Raw genomic sequence first — 20,761 nt, 5'->3', positions numbered from 1 at the left:
TACCATTTTCTATTATAGTATGAGTTAGATAATTTCCAGAGAAAGGGTCATTTTCACAAGTAAAAGTGAGGTGATGTTTATCTTTGGTAGTTCAATAAAAGAAAGGGTCTCCATTACTCTTGTATTTCATCACATAAACTAATGTATTTTTGTCTTTCTTGCTATCAACACCAATTACTTTTATTTGTGAAACTTCTTGACGATGCTTTGTGAATTAGCCACTCGTACCTTTTCACAAAAAATCTTATATTCAGTTACTATCTGAGATTTTTTACTCTCAGTTACTATTCCGTAGTCAATTAACACAGCTGTTGCTATTGCAGCTGCAGCAGCATCACTTACTTCATACCTTATTGCAGCCTTGGCTAAATTAGATAAGTCTGTGTAATTTCTTTCACTTATGATTTGCTCCTCAAATTCTTCACTTTCAGCTGTATCTAAACTTGAAGATCCAGCACTAAAATTACCGTCTGACTCGAGTTTTGATGTTGTTTGAAGACTTCTCGTCTAATTAGCTCTCTAGTGGCCTCTTTTTCCTGTCTAATATACATTTTGGCAACAGGTATGCCTCCACTTGGTCCACGTTGCCTAACTGCCAACTTTCTTTTGGTCCTATCTTGCATCTTTGATCCTTTAAATATTCTCTTTCCAGAACGGGGACCTAAAATAAGTCAAGTATTTTAAAATTTAAAAGTATTAAAATTTAAAGCGAATAAAATGAATCAAATTTCATGATCACTAATCATTTGACCATAACTTCGTAAATAAGCAGTAAATGCTAAAATGACCTGCGGCTCTTTTTTATCCAACCCTCCATATTTATCAATTCTAACAGTAAATGTTGATAAAAATTGCATGATATACCTTTCTGCTTTCCTCACAGAGACAAGCTATGTGTTTCATTGTGCAGTCGCTTTTCCGACAGCCGATTTGTCTAAATGTATATTACTTTACTATAAAATCAAGACAATATAGAAATTATTTATTATATAGGCTTACATTCTTTAGTTTATGGATAAAGACTTTACCTTAATACCTTAGTAGAAGGCGAGGGGAATAGGATAATAAATTTTCATCAGTAAGTTTTCAACCCTTATAAAATCTTTTCCACTTAACATTAAACAAATTGTACTAAAAAATGTTTACAAATATATATTTACCTATCTTTACAGTCATCAATAATTGGGAGATCGCACCGGCAAGCAGACAAATCAAATAACGTTTCCAGTTTCTTTTCTAGCCAGCTTATACTGGACTTATATTGACTTTTGTCACGATTGATACAGGGTCAATTTTCTGTCCATTAAATAATTCTTTCTCAATCTTGTAACCGTATTGAATGAGCTGTTTGTAAGTTGGTAGATCACTCACGGGTAAATCAGAAGCTTTTCCAGCAAATCTTCCACTATTAATACGCGTTTTGTTTAAAACCTTCGCAGGTCTTCCAAGTTTTTTTAAGCTCATGCTGATACGACAATATGAATTTATTATAAGTAAAAAATAAAGCAAGAAATTATTCTTCGATTACAGTTAATATATTTTAAAATATTTTTTTAAAAACAATTAGTTTACGTTTTAGTTTGGTAAATAGTTTTTTTATAGAACGCAAATCTCCGCATTTGCTGTATATTTCCAATGTATCTACGTTTAAAAAATTAAAAACGCATGAAAGTTTAGTTTTATTTACGGATCCTAAGTGACGACATGTGGAATTTCCAAGATTTTCTATTATATTTCCCAAAAAGATTAAAAGTTTTTGACTTTTTTTTTTGTGGCAAACGAATAATATATCCATAATACATAAATCCCACACTGAGCCAAGTGTTATCATATACATGACAGTGGCTTAATGCATAAAATGGAAGTCCCAAAACAACTGTGACTTTTGAAATGCTGAGACATAGTACAAAATTAACAGAAACATACAGCAAATAAAAAATATACAATAATAATAAACTCTTAATCATAAATTGTATAAAAGTTTAACTTAAATCGTGGGTTATATATGCACATACCACAAAGTTGACATTTTTTTATTATAATAATTTATTATTCCATTAGAGACATACTGCTAAACATCTTCAACAGGGTAATTACAGACTGGCATTTTAATTATATAATTTAAAAAATTTGAAATTTTTAATTTTCTTTTTTTAGGTTAAACCTAACGGAAACAAGGCTACTTATTTAACGATAGATTTAACCTACCTAACGGAAGCTTTACGCCGTATCTGCATGCGTGACGCTTGCGTAGAACTGACTGTCTTCTTATTTAACGATTTACTACTTATTTACCGGCGACACAGGTTTCAAAGTAGGGGTGGGGAGGTGGGGTTGAGTGCACAATCATTAACTTTAAAAAAAGCCCTTTTAAATGTTTCGTAATACCTCTAATATGAAATTTAAAAATTCATAATATAGATATTATGAAATTCTTTAATTAAAAAAAAGAAAGGTCCTTTAAAAGGTCTATATATATAGTGAACGATGTTTTGTAAGGAAGACGAGATTGTTGATAAGTAAAAAAAACATCATTAAAAACAGAATAGCTTTTAAATTCGTTGTACAACAGTACCCCAAGAGTTTTAAAAATTATTACTCAAGTTTTATGATTTTGATATTTTGTTTAATTACGGGAGAGTAAAGCTTACTTTCACAACGTATGTTCTCGAGGCAGCGCCTCCGTAATGACAGGTGGAGTTTTGCTAAACGTGGTCAATCAAGTATGAAAATTAAATAATGGATAAAAATCATAAAAGTTATAGTAAGTTTAACCATGCAAAATATTTCACCTTTGTTCTATTTTTATTAGCGGAACCTAGCTCGGATATTCTGTACGAGGCACATTTTATTGTTATTCATATTTATGTGTAAGTTTGTCGGGAAACAGGAACATTCTTTTAGTCAATTTATTATTTGGAAAGATATTATTATAAAATGGTCAGAGAATCGCGGCATCTCTGGGTGGGAAATCTACCAGAGACAGTTCGCGAAGAACAAATTCAAGACTATTTTTCAAGGTGCATTTCTTTGCTCAACATTTTCTAAGAAAAGAAAGTTTAAAATATTTTATTTTCGTTGCTCCTTTTTTTTAAACAGATATTCTTATTTGAATATGCTGTTAAATTAATCTATGGGTTGGATTATGTTATTGCAAATTTAACAAGACAAGATTTTGCTTAACAGATTTCTTCTTGACCTACCTTATGAGGTTTTTAATGAAGTATAAAATTGAAGTTGGGAGTTATATTAATTGAATGTATTAATTTAGATATGGGCGAGTAGAGAAAGTAAAGCTTCTGGCTAAAACTAGCCCTGATGGTGGACGGGCTGCCTTTGTTGATTTTGTTGATATTCGTTCGGCAACAAAAGCCAACGAAGCACAAAATCGCATGGGAGAAAGAGATTTAAGAACTAATTACAATGAACCTGGAGCTAAAAACTTAATGGATTTTAGAGGTCATGCGGTGCATAGAATTCACGGAACATACCCATCTGGGTAAGTAAAACAAGAAATCTATTATCAAGTTAGCTAGCTATATACTCTTCTAGTTTTTATTTATTTTGGTGGTTTTGATTATTTAGTAAGTATGTCCGGAGATATGTTATAAAAAGTCTGTTTACCAAATTATTTTTTGAATGGATGTTGTTATGGATAATTTAATGAATGGTTTCTAAAAGTTATGCCAAACACCAAATATTAATTTAATGAGAGTTTTAAAAATGGTTGAGTATTGTTTTAATGATTTGGTTTTAATTTTTATTTATGGTTAAATATGGTTTTAAACATCATGGTTTATTGGTTTTTACTTAATTGAGTATTAGTTACTTTGTAGTTGCTTTGAAGCCAATAGCTTGTTAATATTTGAGCAATTTTATAGACTACATGTTTTATGCTTTACTACATATATAAATATGATTTTATATATATTTATATATATATATAAAGATATATTTATATACTACATTTTTATTTATGTTTACACTAACAAAGTACTGTTCTACAATAGTTTTACATTGAAGTATTTTATGTTTACTAATTGTTTAATTTATAATGTTGTTGATAAAATCTTGGTTTAAAATGGAGTTATTTATTATTATGGAGAATTACTTAAAATCAATAGAGAATGTAGTTTAGTTAGGTATAATACTTGAGGCATCTTTGTTATGGTAAGTTAATTTGATTTTCTAAAATTATCAGAAATATTTTTGCAACAATTTTGATTCTGGTAGCTTAAAATATTTTAATTTGATTTTCTGACAATTTGATTCAAACTTACAAATGTACCCATATAAATAATATAAAAATAAAGCTCTAAGAAACTATAGAGAATATAACAGCAATACTCAAAGAAAGGAAACAAATACTATATGAAATATAATATTTAAATAAAATAAACAAACAAAAAAAAAAAGAAAATAATAAAAAGTAAAATTTTGTCAAACAAAAAAATGTTAATACTTCATTTTTTATTTTTTTTTTTATAAAATTATTAAAAGTTGAGAAAGCATATTAGAATATAAAGCAAACAAAAGCATTTTTTGCTATACAATTTAATAGTCAGTATATTAAGGAAATACTTTATTATTTGCGCTAGAAATATAGGCAATTTTAAAATTTGTTTTTTAAATGTTTTAACTAAATTTAACTGTTTTTATCAATGCACAGGAAAGCAAAAAGCTAAGTGCTGTTTATTAGTAAAATTTTTATCTTTTATTTTTCAACAAATTTTTTATGTAAAATAATAAATTATATATTTGGTTGTTTTCATTACTCCCATGGAAATAGCCTGCACTAAGGTTGGATTCTTCAAATTGTGCATTTAAATCCGATAGTTTATTTCCTGATGAACTTTTGAATATTTACAAGCTTTTGGAGAGTCTATAAGATGCCTCAAAAGTTTGTGGGCTAGTGCATTGTTAATTTACTTAACTTTTTTAATGAAATTTTAGAAGTTCATTTAAAACATTTTTTAAAATTTTTAAAAACATTTTTTCAAACAGAGCAATCATGTTCATTATCTCCAGTATTTCGTCTTTATGTTGAAAATTGGGCAATATAAGGGAAACAATTTCAGACAAAAACAAATAATGTGAATATATTTATAAAAGAAACCATGGTATTCTTTTATTTAATTTCTCCCGTCTTAACAAAATTTATTAATCAAATAATATACTTTACAAGTTTCTGATTTTCCTATATAAAAAAGTAATTAAAAAAAAATGTCAAATATAGCAAAAACATTTTTAAAAGCTAATAGACATGAAAACAAATGATCGTAAGAAAAAAATTAACTTTCTTAATTAATTAAGTTTCTTAAAGTTCTAGCGTACATAGCAAATTAGTTTCTTAAAAATTGTGAATAAGTTGCATACCAAAACATACAATTGTTGTTATAAAATTATAGATTATTGTTATAAATTATAAATGTTTTATATAAGTTATAAATGTTTTTTCCTTGTAATAAATTCTGTAACTAAAAATAACAACCACCCTAAAAAAAAGAATAGAAAAGTTGTATAAAAATTTTATTAAAAAAATTTGTTTTTTTAATTTTCTTTAATAAGTTTAGCTTTTTGCTGTGAATTATTAAAATGCTTTAAAAGTAAAAAATGCAAATTGTTGTGGTTAGCGTGTCTAAATAAATTGAATAATAAAAATAAGATTGCTGCCCTAAGCCATACTCTTGGTTGGTGTAGCAGCGCTCCTTGCATGTGATAACTATTTAGTCAGTTGATGTATGTACTGAAGCCCCTGGCGACTGGCTATTTCAATATAAGGTTAGACTGCTTATCTAAACATGTGATATATATATATATATATATATATATATATATATATATATATATATATATATATATATATATATATATCATGGCCTACTATAGTGGCAGGCCTGGTAAACATACAGCTTAAAAAAAAACTGTAGGCAAGTTTTTTTTTTATGAAAGCATTCGTTTTTGGTGGTTTTTAACAAAAAATGAATTCATTAGATTTTTAATTTGTCATAAACAAAGTTTTTTTTATAACAAATAAATAAATAAAATCTCTGATATATATATAAATAAATAAATAAAATCTCTGAATATATTGGCAAGGATTCTGCAATGTTTTTTTGAAATATTGGTAAATCCATAAAAGTCAGATACCATCATAAAGCAGTAGATAAGCTAACATGACAGACAAAAGTGTAAAGATGGTGAAACAAAATGTATGAATAAAATAACCAATGACAAATGTTATTGCCAGGCAAATTTAAGCCACCACGATTAATCTCTCTGACATATTCTCTGAATTGGTCGAAACAAAATGATGTTTCTTCAACTGGAGGATCTTCTCTACTGACATAGTCAGCAATATAAACCAAATACATTTTAATTTCTTTAGATAAATCACTTTCAATAACTGGAAGATTATGAAAAACATTAAACAAAGTATCATCTTGCATTACATAATTACATTTGTTACACAAATGACTCAACAAAGGTTCTAAATCATTAATAATGATACCAATATTCAAGCAAAATTTTGTTTTTTTAATGTCAACTTTTTGCAATATTTTCTGAACATTTATAAAATAGGTACCACCTGATCTTTGTCAAAGTTTTCCAAATGCTTCCTCAATAGGATCACTAGTAAAATGTCCAAGGCAAACATACTTATGACTTGAAATTAGTAAATGTTTTACTAGTTCAACCATTCCACGACATGTATGAGAAAAACTTGAGAGGTATCTTTAGTTAAATATTTAATTCTTTGACCTTGTTTATCAGGTGCCATTTTTTTGACCATATCAGCCAAATTTAAAAGAAAGTTCATTTGCTTATCCTTGTTTGATGAAAAAACTGCACGATATTTATCTCTGGTACAGATATCCTCATAAAGTCCTTTAACATTAACAATTTTGAAAAATTTGATAAAAAAAAACTTTTGTATCATCAACATTTTCCATTGATAAATGAGTATTTAAAGCAGCTAAAGTCTCATCACAAAATACTCTTAAATAAGTTGACACATTTTGACGTTCGATTGGTTTAGGAAAAATTGCAGTTTCATTAAGTTTAGACAATTTTATAATAGAATCTTTTTCAAATTGAAAAAACTTTTTAAGATCTGACTATTTTGCAGTTCTTGAAATACCTTCATAAGTAAAACAGAGTTCTTGGCATTTTTCTGTGAGCCAATTGTTGGATATAGATTTTATTAAATGAACAAAGTCATTCAGAAGAAAAATGTTATCATTAGTGCACCAATTATTATGTACATTAAACATTCCAAAAAACTTTTTATTTACTTTGTTATTGTCGCAAATAATAGCAACAACAGAACCACCACAATTTTTTGTTTTAATTGTTTGCATTGTTTGATCATATTGAAAACTAGCATCTAAACCTGGTAATGGCAAAACCTTATACTAAAACTGTTTTCTTACACAGTATTTCTTAAAGATGGCAATGATTTAGTTGTTGATCGTGGCAGTGCATGTGGAGTCGTAATTTGACTTGGATTTACACAAGAAAATACAGATGGTGGATGTTTTGGTCTTAACTTTCCATAAACTAAAACTTTTTTACATTCTTTAGGCCGATGATTTTCGCAAACAAAAGTATTTAGGCTATCTGGAATATTCTCACGAGGTATAGCACTTATCCATCTTTTCATCGTTCATCTGCATTTTTTTATTTGGAAGGTGAAAAACTTTAACAGACTTTGTAACATCGTAGTTACCTCTGCATCCAGTGACACAACACTTAAAAACCATATTATAACAATCTAATTATTTAAATCTAAAAATAAAGCAAATTTAATATACATATAAGTGAAATTTATCACATAATAAATTAAAAGACCACGTTCTTTCTCTGGAATGCGCCATATTACAAATGTATATTTTAAAAAACTCTTTTTTTAAAAGCCGTAGGTTTATGGCCTGCCACTATAGTAGGCCATGATATATATATATATATATATATATATATATATATATATATATATATATATATATATATATATATATATATATATATATATATATATATATATATATATATATATATATATATCAGTCTTGGTAAGGAAGGCATGCAATTGTGCTGTAATTTGTAGCAATTTTTGTTCAAAGTATTAATAAAAAATTGCATATAATTTTTTAAGTATACATTTTTTATAATGTTATTTCAAAAATAAAAATCATTAATATACTCAAAATATACAAAATAAAAAAATATATGTTAATACACTCAAAAAAATAAAAGTTTTTGTTTAAAAAAAAAAATGTTTTTGAAAGGTATTAGAATTGAATAACTTTACTCTTCATTGATATTTTTATACTATTAAATGCTTTTAAATAAAGTAACAAATTGCTCCTAATGGTTTTTTATATTAAGTATTAATATTATATGTAGTTTTATATATTTATGCATTTTTTTGTTGAATGTTATTTTTAATTTAACGTTTATTTCATTTAATTAACAAAACATTTTTAAAATTTGAATACTTTTTCTATATATAAATGTATGTTTAAAACATATATGTTTAAACAAAGCATGAAATTTAAAAATAGAAAGTTTAAAAATGGATATAAATTATCTTTTTTTTTTTAAATGTGTTATTATTTACTAAAATGTATTTGGAAACTTACTATTTTTAAAATTGTATAAATAACACTATACTTCAAATTAAAAGTGCGTGTTTATTTAACAATCATTAGAAATAAGTTTTTACTTAATTTTAAAGGATTTCTCATAATATTATAAAAATATTAGTCAAGATAAGATTTGAAGTTTATTATACCAAACACATCTAAAAGCTTGTTTTAAATAATCTTAGCATATTAGTTTTTTGAGTTTTTAATTTTTGTGTTTTAGCTTTAAGTTCTTTTTATTATCTCTTTCATTAAGATTTACTTTTATTTTTTAAATAGAGTATTTTTTAAAGTTTTTTTTACATAAGTCTAGATAAGTAGTTTTTTTTTAGTTGAGTCTTCTTTAATTGCGCATTTTTGAAATGTTCAAAATTTCTACTTAGAAAATCACTGATCAAGTTTTATTTTATTATTAGAGCTATATGTATGTATGTATGTATGTATGTATGTATGTATGTATGTATGTATGTATGTATGTATGTATGTATGTATGTATGTATGTATGTATGTATGTATGTATGTATGTATGTATGTATGGATGAATGAATGTATGTATGTATGTATGTATGTATGTATGTATGTATGTATGTATATATATATATATATATATATATATATATATATATATATATGTATGTATACAGTGGCGGCACAAAGTAAGGACAAATCTGACAGAATCTAGCATTTTTTACATTAAGAGGTTCTAACGAAAGAGATTTTAAGAGATGTATGTTTTCTTATCTAAATTATTGAACACTACATACAGACTGAACACATATGTAAAATAAACATTGTTTTATTAATATTTGGTATGATATCCACGAGCTTTAATCACACACCTCAAACGGCTAGGCATTGAGGCAAAAAGACCATCGATTGTTGTCTGTGGGATATTGTTCCATGTGCCTTGTAACAATACCCACAGGTCATCCAAATTGGATGGTTTCTTTCCCTCAATGCTCTTAGACATGACACTCCATAAATTCTCGATGGGGTTCATGTCTGGACTCTCAGCAGGCCAGTCGAGCACGTCCACTCCATTTTGACGAAGGAAATTGGTTACCTTCTTTGCTTTATGACATGGCGCATTGTCATGCTGGAAGATAAACCGATTTCCTTGTCCAAACAGAGTATCAGCAGATGGTAGCATTGAGTCCTGAAGCACCCCAATGTATTGGCCTTGGTTCATAGACCCAATGCACCGATACAACTGCCCTACCCCGTGTCCAGACATGCACCCCCAAATCATAACACTACCATCGCCATGCTTCACAGTAGGTGCAATACAGTCTTTTTTAAACTTTTTACCAACTCTTCTTATAACAATCAGTCTCTTTGCCCCACAGAATAGTTGAAATAAACTTTCAATGGAAAAAATAACGTTTTTCCAGTCCTCGACAGTCCAGTCTTTGTGCTCCCTGGTAAAGACCAACTGTTGCCGGACATTGGTGGCAGAGAGCAAAGGTTTCTTTGCTGCCACACACCCTCTTAATCCGGCTGTTTGTAGTCTCTTCTGCACAGTTCTGGAGGCCAAATTAACTCCATGTTCCTCCGACAGTCTCCGGCTTAGTTGTGGTGCAGTCATGCGACGATCCTGAAGTAACATGCGGACCATCGGTATGAGTCGTCGTCGTCTTCTTTGGCCTTCCGGAATGTGCCTTGTCTGCTGTAGAACCTGAATTCTGATATTTCTTAACAATTTTCCTGATGCCGCTTGCAGTAGAACCGAGAATTGTTGCAATTTTACTATAATTTTCACCATTTTCTGCCATGAAATCAGCACGGAGGCGCTCTTCCTGGGTCAAGCAACAATATTTTACCATTTTTTCTACAATAAAAAATACTGATATTAGATCATTAAATTAAACTAAAACAGACAAAATAATATTAATACTGATAGTGAAGCTGTCAAAATGAAAGCAGATGCTAATAAAACACAAAAAATATGGCTAAAGTAAAAAAACTTGGTGGAGAATACCTTAAAACTCAATAGTTACCTTTGACTGCTGGCTTTCAGTAACCATATCGGGCTTTAGATGACCTTAAATGACCTTAAATGGTATATACTGACTCAATATGTGATTAGTAATACAATGAACACATATTTTCTACCAATTAACAATGATGACATTAATATCACAATGAAGGCACTTCACTTACCTCTACTGTCTTGTTTCCTATGCTTAAAATATGATAAACAACTTTCCAATGTGTTATATTAATTTATCTAAAATAACATGTGCTTGTTGCTAAGGTAAACAGGAAGTGCAAAGACATTGACGTGTCAACACAACAGAGATCAATAAATGTAGCTATGACGCTTTCATCTGGTAATTATTTGGACAAAAGTTGCAGTGATTTAATTTCTGCCGTATTTGTCCTTACTTTGTGCCGCCACTGTATATATATATATAAGTTTTTTTGTGAAAAATAAGTTATGAATGTAAGAAAAGTTTTATTCAACCTCCTTAATTGCTTGAATTAAGTGATCGCAATTGAAGTATCTGGAAATGCTTCTGGTCTTTAAGTTCTTAGCTTTTTAAAAACCATGAAATCTGACCAGGATAATCTAGTGATATTATCACTAGACTCAATAGCTGTTATTCAATTATATATATATATATATATATATATATATATATATATATATATATATATATATATATATATATATATATATATATATATATATATATATATATATATATATATATATATATATATATATATTGATCTTGAATGATAATATAAAATCTCATTGTGAAACCATATTATTACAATTATTATTAAAAATTATGATATATACATACAGTACGATGTAATATTATAAAACAAACGCAAATCACAACAGGCTGAACGAGTTCAACGGTGATCAAATATTTAAATTTAAAATATTGTGAAGTAAGATATAAAATACTTTTGTCTTATTTAAATCTTATTCAATATTTTCTTATAAGTTAAATGTTCAAAACTTTTTAGCAGATATGTATAAAAAATTAAAAACAGGAGTTTAAAAATATACAAAAACTAATTTAAATTTTTTATAGTTGTTTTAAAACAAAACAAAAAAGCTCTAATAACTTATTTAAAATGTATCTTATTTATTATTATTTTTATTATCAATTAATCTATTTCTAATTTTAAAAATTTTAATTTTTGAATAAATAATACTTCCAAGTCCCTAAACAAAAATCGATTTTAATGTCATACAATCATATAATGCGCAAATAGCTTTAGTATACTTTTATATTGGTTGATTTTTAATTTACAGCACAAAATTCAGACCTTGAGTAATTATAATTTTTTTCTTATGACTTTTTTTTTTTAATTTATAATCCTTAAATTACCTGGTGTTTAAACAAATAACAATTTAGAATATGTAATTTGTGATTGTTAATATTTTTGCAGCATTGAATTTATTGTAGAGATGGGCCGATTCCAAAAATACCGATTCTGATTCTCAATTGCGATTTCGATTTATTACCGATTCCGATTTATTGTGATTTTTATTATTTTAATATAACTGATAGTGCTTATAGTTAATTTAATACTTTCACAGACTTTAAAAATAAAAACATCGAAGTCAGTTATATGTACAGGTGAAAAAGGGCTAATAACACCGAGGCTCTAGGGAGCACTCCCTCCCCACTTCTTTTTATCAAAAACTTTTTTTTCTAAGAAATTGACCTCAAAAGTGAGGATTTTTATTACAAAATAAGGGAGTGTGCATTCCCCCCCCCCCGCCCCCCTACTATAAAACCTATGTTAGCCTTGTGAAATAATAGCAACTAAACTAATATCATATAAATAAATAACAAATAATATACAGAATGTTTGTATGATCTTATTATTGATAAGAAACAAATAATATAGTCATAAGTAATAGATAGTGATCAGATAAACAGAATGTTGTATTTTCACCATTCACATAAGTCACTACCATTAGTACTGATAGTTTAGAAAAGGCAGGTTTTTGTTCAAAAACACAAGCATTTGCACTCGTTCCAGAGCAGATAAGCCTTGCAGTACTATTTCTGTATTTCTGTTTATATATTTCTGTGCTAGTTTTTTAAGAAATATTAAAAAATTTGGATTTTCTCCAGTAATCAAACACGTCTTCCTGACTTGCGAAAAGAGTTCTTTCAAGTACACTGCTACTTCATCTGACATAATGCAATAGGCAGTATGTATCTAAAATATTTTTTAAAAAAAATTTATTTTTTTCATATTTTACACCTCCCCAAGGCTGAGGGGGCCACTTCAGTTGAGGAGGCTACTCATTTTTTAAAAAATTATTTTGTGTTCTTAATTGTGGTAACAGTCCTCTCTCAATTCTTTAAATCCGAAACACGGACCTTGACGAACAAGGTCGCTACGCGGAAAAATATAGTCAAATATTTTTCAATATTTAAAGTATAATAATAATATAGAAGCATATACAATTCAGCAACTTTAATTTCAAGACCATTGTCTATTTCCAGTGCATTCAACTCACCGATCAATAAAGTAACAGCTTTCTCAGCCATCATCCTGCTCCTAAAAATCTTGTTTTTAAATCTGAGATCTAGTTTTGTTGCAAAAGCATATATAGGTTCGTTCTCGTAGTCTCCGTAACGGCGATGCAAAGATTCACACAGAGATTCTTTGAAATTTCTGTAGTCCTTAATGCAATCAAGTGATTAACTTGTAATCAATCATGCAATCAAGTGATGTTAACTTCATTTATTATTGGGATAACTTCTGATGTGGTTACTTTCGGTGAACTTGCAGTAAGCGCGATGTCTTCAAAAACTTTTAAAGTAGCAGCGAGAGAAACCAGACTGTCCCATTCTTCGGTTGACAATTCTTTGTTTTGTTGAGCAGCTTTTGGGAAATGTGGCGTTACCAACAGAATCGCATCTTTTTGTTCAATTAAACGGTTTAGCATGTGGAAAGTGCTATTCCATCTAGTTGGCTCATCTTGAATGGTGCTGTGTTTAGGAAGTCCCAAAATCTCCTGAGATTGTCTCAAAAGTTTGTACGATTTAACCAAATGTTTAAAGTGTCCTACTATTCTTCTACATGTAGTAGTTAGTGAAGAAGTTACTGAAGTGTAAAACTTCCCTACTTCCATAGCAGAGACAATATTTCTGGGGTTATCTCTTAATACTACATCAGGCTGTTTCAGGAATCACGTGCGATCACAAGCCCTGTTTGTCCACGAGCCTAATAATAATTTTAGACAAAATGACCGCGGCCATTTGACAGTTTTAATATAAATATAGTTCACGGCAAAAAGCTTAATTTATCTACAAAGAAAACTGTACTAAAAAAAGGAAACCTGTTCTTAACTAAATATAATATTTTAGTTACATTTACTTAAAAAATACAATAACTTTTAAAAATTAAAAAAAGAAAATTTTTTTTTAAAAGGCGATTCTGAAAAAAAAAAAAAAAATAGCAATATTTATTGACTATTTTTGTTTCCTTTTTTTAGGATGGTTATTCTTTTCTGCTAAAAGTTGAGTGGATAAAAGATCATAAGTAATAAAAATTTAATTCAATAAAATGACAATAAAATGACAAAGACAATAAAATGCAATGAAATTGCGACTTTCACCATCCAGTATCCTACGAAATAATTTATTATTTACACTGCTATGATAAATATAATAAATTTTTTGTTTTTATTTTTTTTCGTTTTTGATGTGTTTTTCATAATGTTGGAAATAAAAGTCGGTTAGTAAAATAAATTTCTATTTATTTGTAATATATCTTACTTTATTTTTAAAACTTAACAAGTATGTTTCTTTTTTTAAAGCAAATAAACAATAAAGAGACATTACATTTAATAATGAAGAAAATTACTAAATCTTAAATATTTAATTTTTGTCGCTTCTAGTTCGTTTCATCGGAAAAGTTGCCACCGTCCATATATTCTTCTTATTCATCTGAACCTGATGTACTATCAATGTTCAAGCAGTCATCACTTTCGTCTGATTCTAGAAATTGATCCGAACTGGATAGTTCATTTTCGGATGAACTGCTATCACTTTCCACTGGTATAGGTGCTTTTTTATTTTTCTGAGTTTCTGAAATGTCTGATTGATTAGGAAATTTAATTGTTCGACGCTTTTTTAAATATTTAAATACCGCTTCTTCAAATATTTCTTTACGGTCAGTATCCGTCCATACATGGCTATTTCCAGCAATAAACATACATTGTTCCATGGTATTGTGTTTCATATGCAGGCGATGATCTGTAAGGATAGTAGATAGAGTGCTGAAACATCTTTCAACTGCACTGTTAGACGACGATAAACAAAGGCACAGCTCTGATAATAAAAGTATATTTGGAAAATCTTTTTGTTTAGTTGTAAATAGTTTTTCCCAAATTTCTAACCAAGAAGACTTGGAATAATCCGATCTTACCAGGAATTGCAGAGACTTCCATTCTTAAAAAACCATTGTTTCATTAAAATTTGCTTTTTCAAGCAATTCACGAAAATGAAGCACGTGATTCTTTGCCAACAATTGTTTTCGTCGTTCGTCCAATATTTTGGATTCAGCCATGTCATCGACGCGAACACTGCATTATCTTTGAATGAGGCAAAGCGACTATTAATTAGTGGTATCAATATATTTATGCAATTCTTTCTTAGCACTAAAGCTCGTTCAACGTCATCGTGTTTTGGATTGATCATGCCATTGAGTTTGATGTCGATGTACTTTTTATTTTTTGAAACTTTTTTGTCGTCAGCCATTATATATCCAGATTCAATGGTAACAAAACCTCCTTTAATAATAAATTTTCTAGCTGAGCTACTGTATGTATCGTCAGCTTTCTCTTCAGTCAGTGCAGTTAACTGAGTTGTTGTCTGGACAATTTGGGGATCAACTTCAAAAGCCAACAAAACATTTTTTTTTAAAAATAGCGATAAAGGGCTTATTGCATCAAGCAAATCAAGATAAGCACCAATTTCGCATAAAAAAGTATAGTTGGTAAATTTCTTTAAGAGACCCTGCATTTTTGCCCTTGTTTTGTTCCGATACCCTTGCTTGTTTGCTAGTGCATTTGGTATGGCAACTAGATAAGCTGGCCAGTTATGCAATAAATTGGTGTAACCCCTTACACGATGTGATGCAAATCTAGTTCCTTGGATTTTATTGAGTGTGTAATACTGAATAGAGATTACAGCGGCAGCATGTTTACATGATTCTTTAAGTTTACCGGAGTTTTTTAAAAGATAAAAAAGAGTAGTATAAAAATTATCACAATCTGTAAATTCTTTAAACTGCTTAATAGCATCTTTTAACGCAAGTTCTAATCTGTGATTAACACAGTGTATGTTGACCAACCAAGGGTGTGTTTTTTTTAATTGAGTCAATGCTCCACTATAAATATCCAAATTAACATTTGCTCCATTGGCTGTTGCTGATACCAACTTTGTACGAATTTTACAGTTGCTTCTGTTGTTTTCAATGAAAACACTATCCAACGCCAACTTTAAGGAGTCAGCATCCACTCCTCCAAAATCAGTCATGTTACATAGTGCTACAAAAAAATAACACGTGATACCAGCATGCTCAACTGTAACTAGTATCGCTTCTTTTTCACTGCCTGTTTTCCGAGCTTGACTCCCATCAGAAAGCAAAGACATAAAATTTTTGATGGCAATAATAGCTGCTACTTTCACCTTTATTGTCTCTGCAATACAATGAATAAACTCTCTAGCTAAAAAAAGAATTCAAAAATAAAGTATTGACTTAAAAATACAGTCAAAAGTATATAAATAGTATCAGTCTGAAAAATAGTAAAAAAAAATGTATTTTATATAATATATATATATATAACATATACATTTAAAGTACCTGCTTTTGCGTTGCTTTTTCCTTGCAATAATTGGACACCATTATCACGCTGAACCTTTACTAGGACTTCAAAGCATCTATGGGGCATATTTTCATTTTCATATGCAGTACGCATTAACTTTAAACATGCTTCAAATGTTGATGCTTTTATTGAGTTATTGGTGTCCGTTAAGGGACTCTCAGGTTCATTTGTTATATTTGAAGAGTTTTTGCTCAGCTTCTTTGTGTGATCTTGTCGCTATATGTCTCTTAACCTGTTAGATAATATAAATGAGTAAGATTATAGCGTAATGAATATTTACTTTATTTTTTAGCTTTGTAATGTGCTATATTCTACAAACCTGATGATGAGTTACAACATTTGTTTCATTTGAAAATGCATTTAAAGAATTTCTAGCCGACCCCAATATTGTTGTTTCGCTTTGAATGATGTTTTTATGCTTTGTGCACAGTTTGCACTATATTTTGACAACAGTGTCAACATTGTTAACTTTTATAACTTCTTGACCAAGAAAATTATTTTTCCATGAAAGAACAGTTTTAAGTAATTTTGAAATAACTTTTGTACTCATTTCTTCTCTCATCTAATGCTAATGTGACTTTTTCTTGTTAATGCTCGCCTTTTATTATGTTGCAGTAAACTGATTGCAAAATTGATTGATTGCAATTACGGAAGAATTAAAATAAAATAATTACATCGTTTCTTATACAAATGTATAGACCATGTAATTCTTGCCTAAAATTGTTTTCTGATATTGCTTAATTTCAACATAAATACCAATTACTAGAAGTAGTTTACATACTAGTTATATGTATACGAAAAAATTTAGTATACAGCTCCACCAATTAGCAATGCACTAGCCGACAAATGTGGACAATGAAGCAGAAACGGGTTCTCATGGACGAGTTAGAGAATCCACCGAAAGTACAGGCTGTTTTAATTTGGGTAGTAAATATAACCAAGTATTTTATATTGAAGCACTATTTTTGTATTAAAATCTTGTTACATTTAAAATAAATAATATTTTTTACAATTAAACAATAATTAGTTTTTTCACTTTCCTGTGTATAAACATAATGGTGATAATAATGATGAAAAACGTTTTGTTAAAAACCATTTAATAATGTTAAAGTTACAAATTGCTCTTAGTTTTAGCTTAAATAATTAACAGACTGATAAAAGTTGTGAATAAATTGCATATCAAAAATTTCTTTTAGTTAACGTTAAATTCTTTAAAATGATAAAAATATATACACACACACACAAATATTTATTAGTGCAGACTTTTTTTATCCTCGATGTGTATCAATTTTCATAGCCGAAAATAACAACCACCCTAAAAAAAGAAAACAAAATAAGTTAGTGAAGTATTTATAATTTTTTTAAATTAAGTTTTTAACTTTGTTATTTTATTTAAATATTCTATTACAAATACAGTACAGATTTTGTTTCCTTTTTTTAGTTACTTTTTGTTATTTTCGTTAAACTTTATTTTGCCGCTAACTATTGAAACAGTAATAATATAATAATAACGCGGTCGTTTTGTCTAAAACAAATACTATGTGCGTGGACAAACAAGGCGTGCGATCGCATGTGCTTCCTGAAACAGCCTGTACATTGAGTTTCTCAAGTAGTCTTGTAATTTTTAGCCTTTTAATTTTTATTGCCTTCGGATTTGTAGATGTGATAGGCCTGGTCTTTGCAAACACTTGGTGTATTGTTGGTTATTTAGGAAATAAAGATCTAGGCTTCATTTTTACAGAACTAAGTGGAAAGAAGAAGAGCTTCTAGTATTGATCTCTAAATCCTCAGACTTAGGCCCGAGACTTGTAAATACAGATGTGAGTGTAGTAGATTGAGGTTCCCTCAGTATGGTTGTAGGAGTTTTTTTGCAAAAGCTGCATATTGCAGAGTGTTATATAAATCAATCGCAAAATAGTCCCATACTTTGCTTTTCTTACGCTTTGGCATTATAATGATACTATATTCTGAAATAAAAACAGCATTTATAATAATAAAAAAATAATACAAAAAATAGTTATAATAAAATAAACAAATAAGATTATTATAATAGTACTTATTGCCGATTCAAATATCAATTAAAATTCTGTGGCAGTATTTTGCATATTTGCAATCTTTACTTTTGTTAAGGTTTTCCTTCACAGTTTACTTAATTTCAACAATGATATTAAACGCAAAAGTGAAAATTTAACGTAAACTAAACAAAAGAAAATGACAATGGCAAAGAGTGTATATTTTATTTCAATTATCAAGAAATTATTAATAAAAGAAGTTTAAAAGAAAATACAAATAAAAGAAAGTATTAATAAAAGTTGTTAAAAATTCATTTTAGAAAAAATTGGAATCGTTAAAAAAGGTAGAGAATCGTGATTCTTATGATTCCTTGAGAATCGGAATCGGCCCATCTCTAATTTATTGTATTGTTTTTTTATTAATTTTTGCAATATGATAGTTGACCATTTCATTAAACAGTATTCATGGTTTTTAATAAACCAAGAATTTGATGACCAGAAATATTTCCAGAAATTGCAATTCACTGTAACTTAATTCAAGCCTTACTCTTTAATATAAATCCTCTTAAAACTTATGATGATAAATATTTTTCAAAAAAGTAATTAATTATGTGTTTATTACTTTTTTTCTTGCTGCATTAATATCCTTTAAATTGTATATTGTTAAGATCTTTTTTAAAATATTAGCAATTGTGATTGTCTTTTAAAATAGCTTTAAAGGTAATGATTGAAAAATGTTTTAAAGGCCCATCTGAATGTTTAACAACAATTAAATTCACATGCAGAAACACAGCAGAAAGATTGTGAATAAGTTGGATAACAATTGCACTATGTAAACCCTATTTTTTAATTACTTTTCTGTTGGGCATGTTACAGGCCTTGATTCAAGTTTTTATTGTGGATCATAACATATCGTTAAAGATTTTATAAATAGATTATTTTGTTTTAAAATAAGTTTTATTTAATTTTTTCCTTCACATGTGTTTTTTCAACCTATTATTTTATTTTTGATCGTTAAATTTATTTAGTATTTTATTTTAATTTTTTTAAATTAAGTTTATTTAGCATTAATTTATATAGTATTTTTGATCATCATATTTTCAGACTCTGATTTCTATCCTAGATACCATAGTGATTCTTATTTATACTAAAATCTACCCAACAATCTTGCCACAAAAGTGGATAACTAAGTTTGTTGATAATGCAACTGTATTTCTAGTTTTGATAATAATAATTCTGCACTTTTTGATTGTTTAGAACAAGCAGCCTACACTCTCCTCCCTGACTGACTGGGGCTTGTAGAAGCTATTCTAATTAAATTTTCTAAGTATCTACTAATATTTTTAAATAAATTTATTTGTTTTTGTTTATTTATTTCAATTTAACTTGAGGAGGCTACTTTAGTTGTGGTTAGATCTCTCTCTCTCTCTTAACTCTATAACTCTGAAACTCAAACCTTGACAAACAAGGCTGTTGACCAGAGAAACAAGTTTACATTCTTGTATTGTTAATATCAAGGTTATTGATAATAATACATCACCTAAATTGTTTAAACATAAAAAAATAAACCAAGCTTTAGATTTTAACAATAAGAAATACAAACTTTAGTTTCTTTCATTTGTTGTAATGATTTTTTAAATTTTTTTTACTGCATTGATAAAGTTTTTGAATTTAAAGCTAACAAAAGGTTTTCGTTTTAAAAAGAAGTATTTAAAGGCCAATTAAAGAATAACACTTAAAAGCATAAAACTCATCCCAAAATATTTGAACTCAAGGAACATTTGTAGTTAATAGAATCATGAAGCGAATAACTCTAACTTACCATATCACAAATACATTTCCAGAAAAAACAACAAGTTTATTGCAAAAATAGCAAACTTCACTAAGACTCTCATAAGTTAAGTATTTTTAAATATTATTGTTAAAAAACAAATGTTAATTTAGGTGATGCAAATACAAAATAAAAATAATTATTTTTATATGCCAAAATTAAAAAAAATTAAAAATAAAATAGAAGTGAGGTGTACAAAAATATATTATTGCTTTAATCAACTAAAAATAGGATTTCTTGTTAATACTTGTGGTCATAAAAAAGTCAAACGGTAATAGGCTTGGCCTGACCTGACAGAAAAATAACCCAAGGTAATATTCGTCCGACCAAGTTTTTTACTTAATACATCTTAAGAATATATATTGTCAGTGTCATCTCAACACACTTGGCAGTATACAAA

The 20,761-nt window shown here is 28.3% G+C and overlaps 1 protein-coding gene across 1 annotated transcript in view; it reads left to right on the top strand.

Moving 5' to 3' along the window:
* The first annotated feature begins 2,790 nt into the window (after positions 1 to 2,790).
* Positions 2,791 to 20,761, top strand: part of LOC100200766 (msx2-interacting protein) — a 56,132-nt gene continuing 38,161 nt past the window's right edge. Inside the window, exons 1-2 of the mRNA XM_065799878.1 lie at positions 2,791 to 3,020; positions 3,272 to 3,499. Coding sequence (XP_065655950.1) covers positions 2,938 to 3,020; positions 3,272 to 3,499 — 311 coding nt within the window. The 5' untranslated portion in view covers positions 2,791 to 2,937. The remainder of the gene's footprint in view (positions 3,021 to 3,271; positions 3,500 to 20,761) is intronic.

Source organism: Hydra vulgaris, chromosome 06, assembly GCF_038396675.1.
Source record: "Hydra vulgaris chromosome 06, alternate assembly HydraT2T_AEP".
NCBI classification, from domain to species: Eukaryota; Metazoa; Cnidaria; class Hydrozoa; order Anthoathecata; family Hydridae; genus Hydra; species Hydra vulgaris.
The sequence above is the reverse complement of the archived record's forward strand: the minus strand, read 5'-3'. Positions and strand labels throughout refer to the sequence as shown.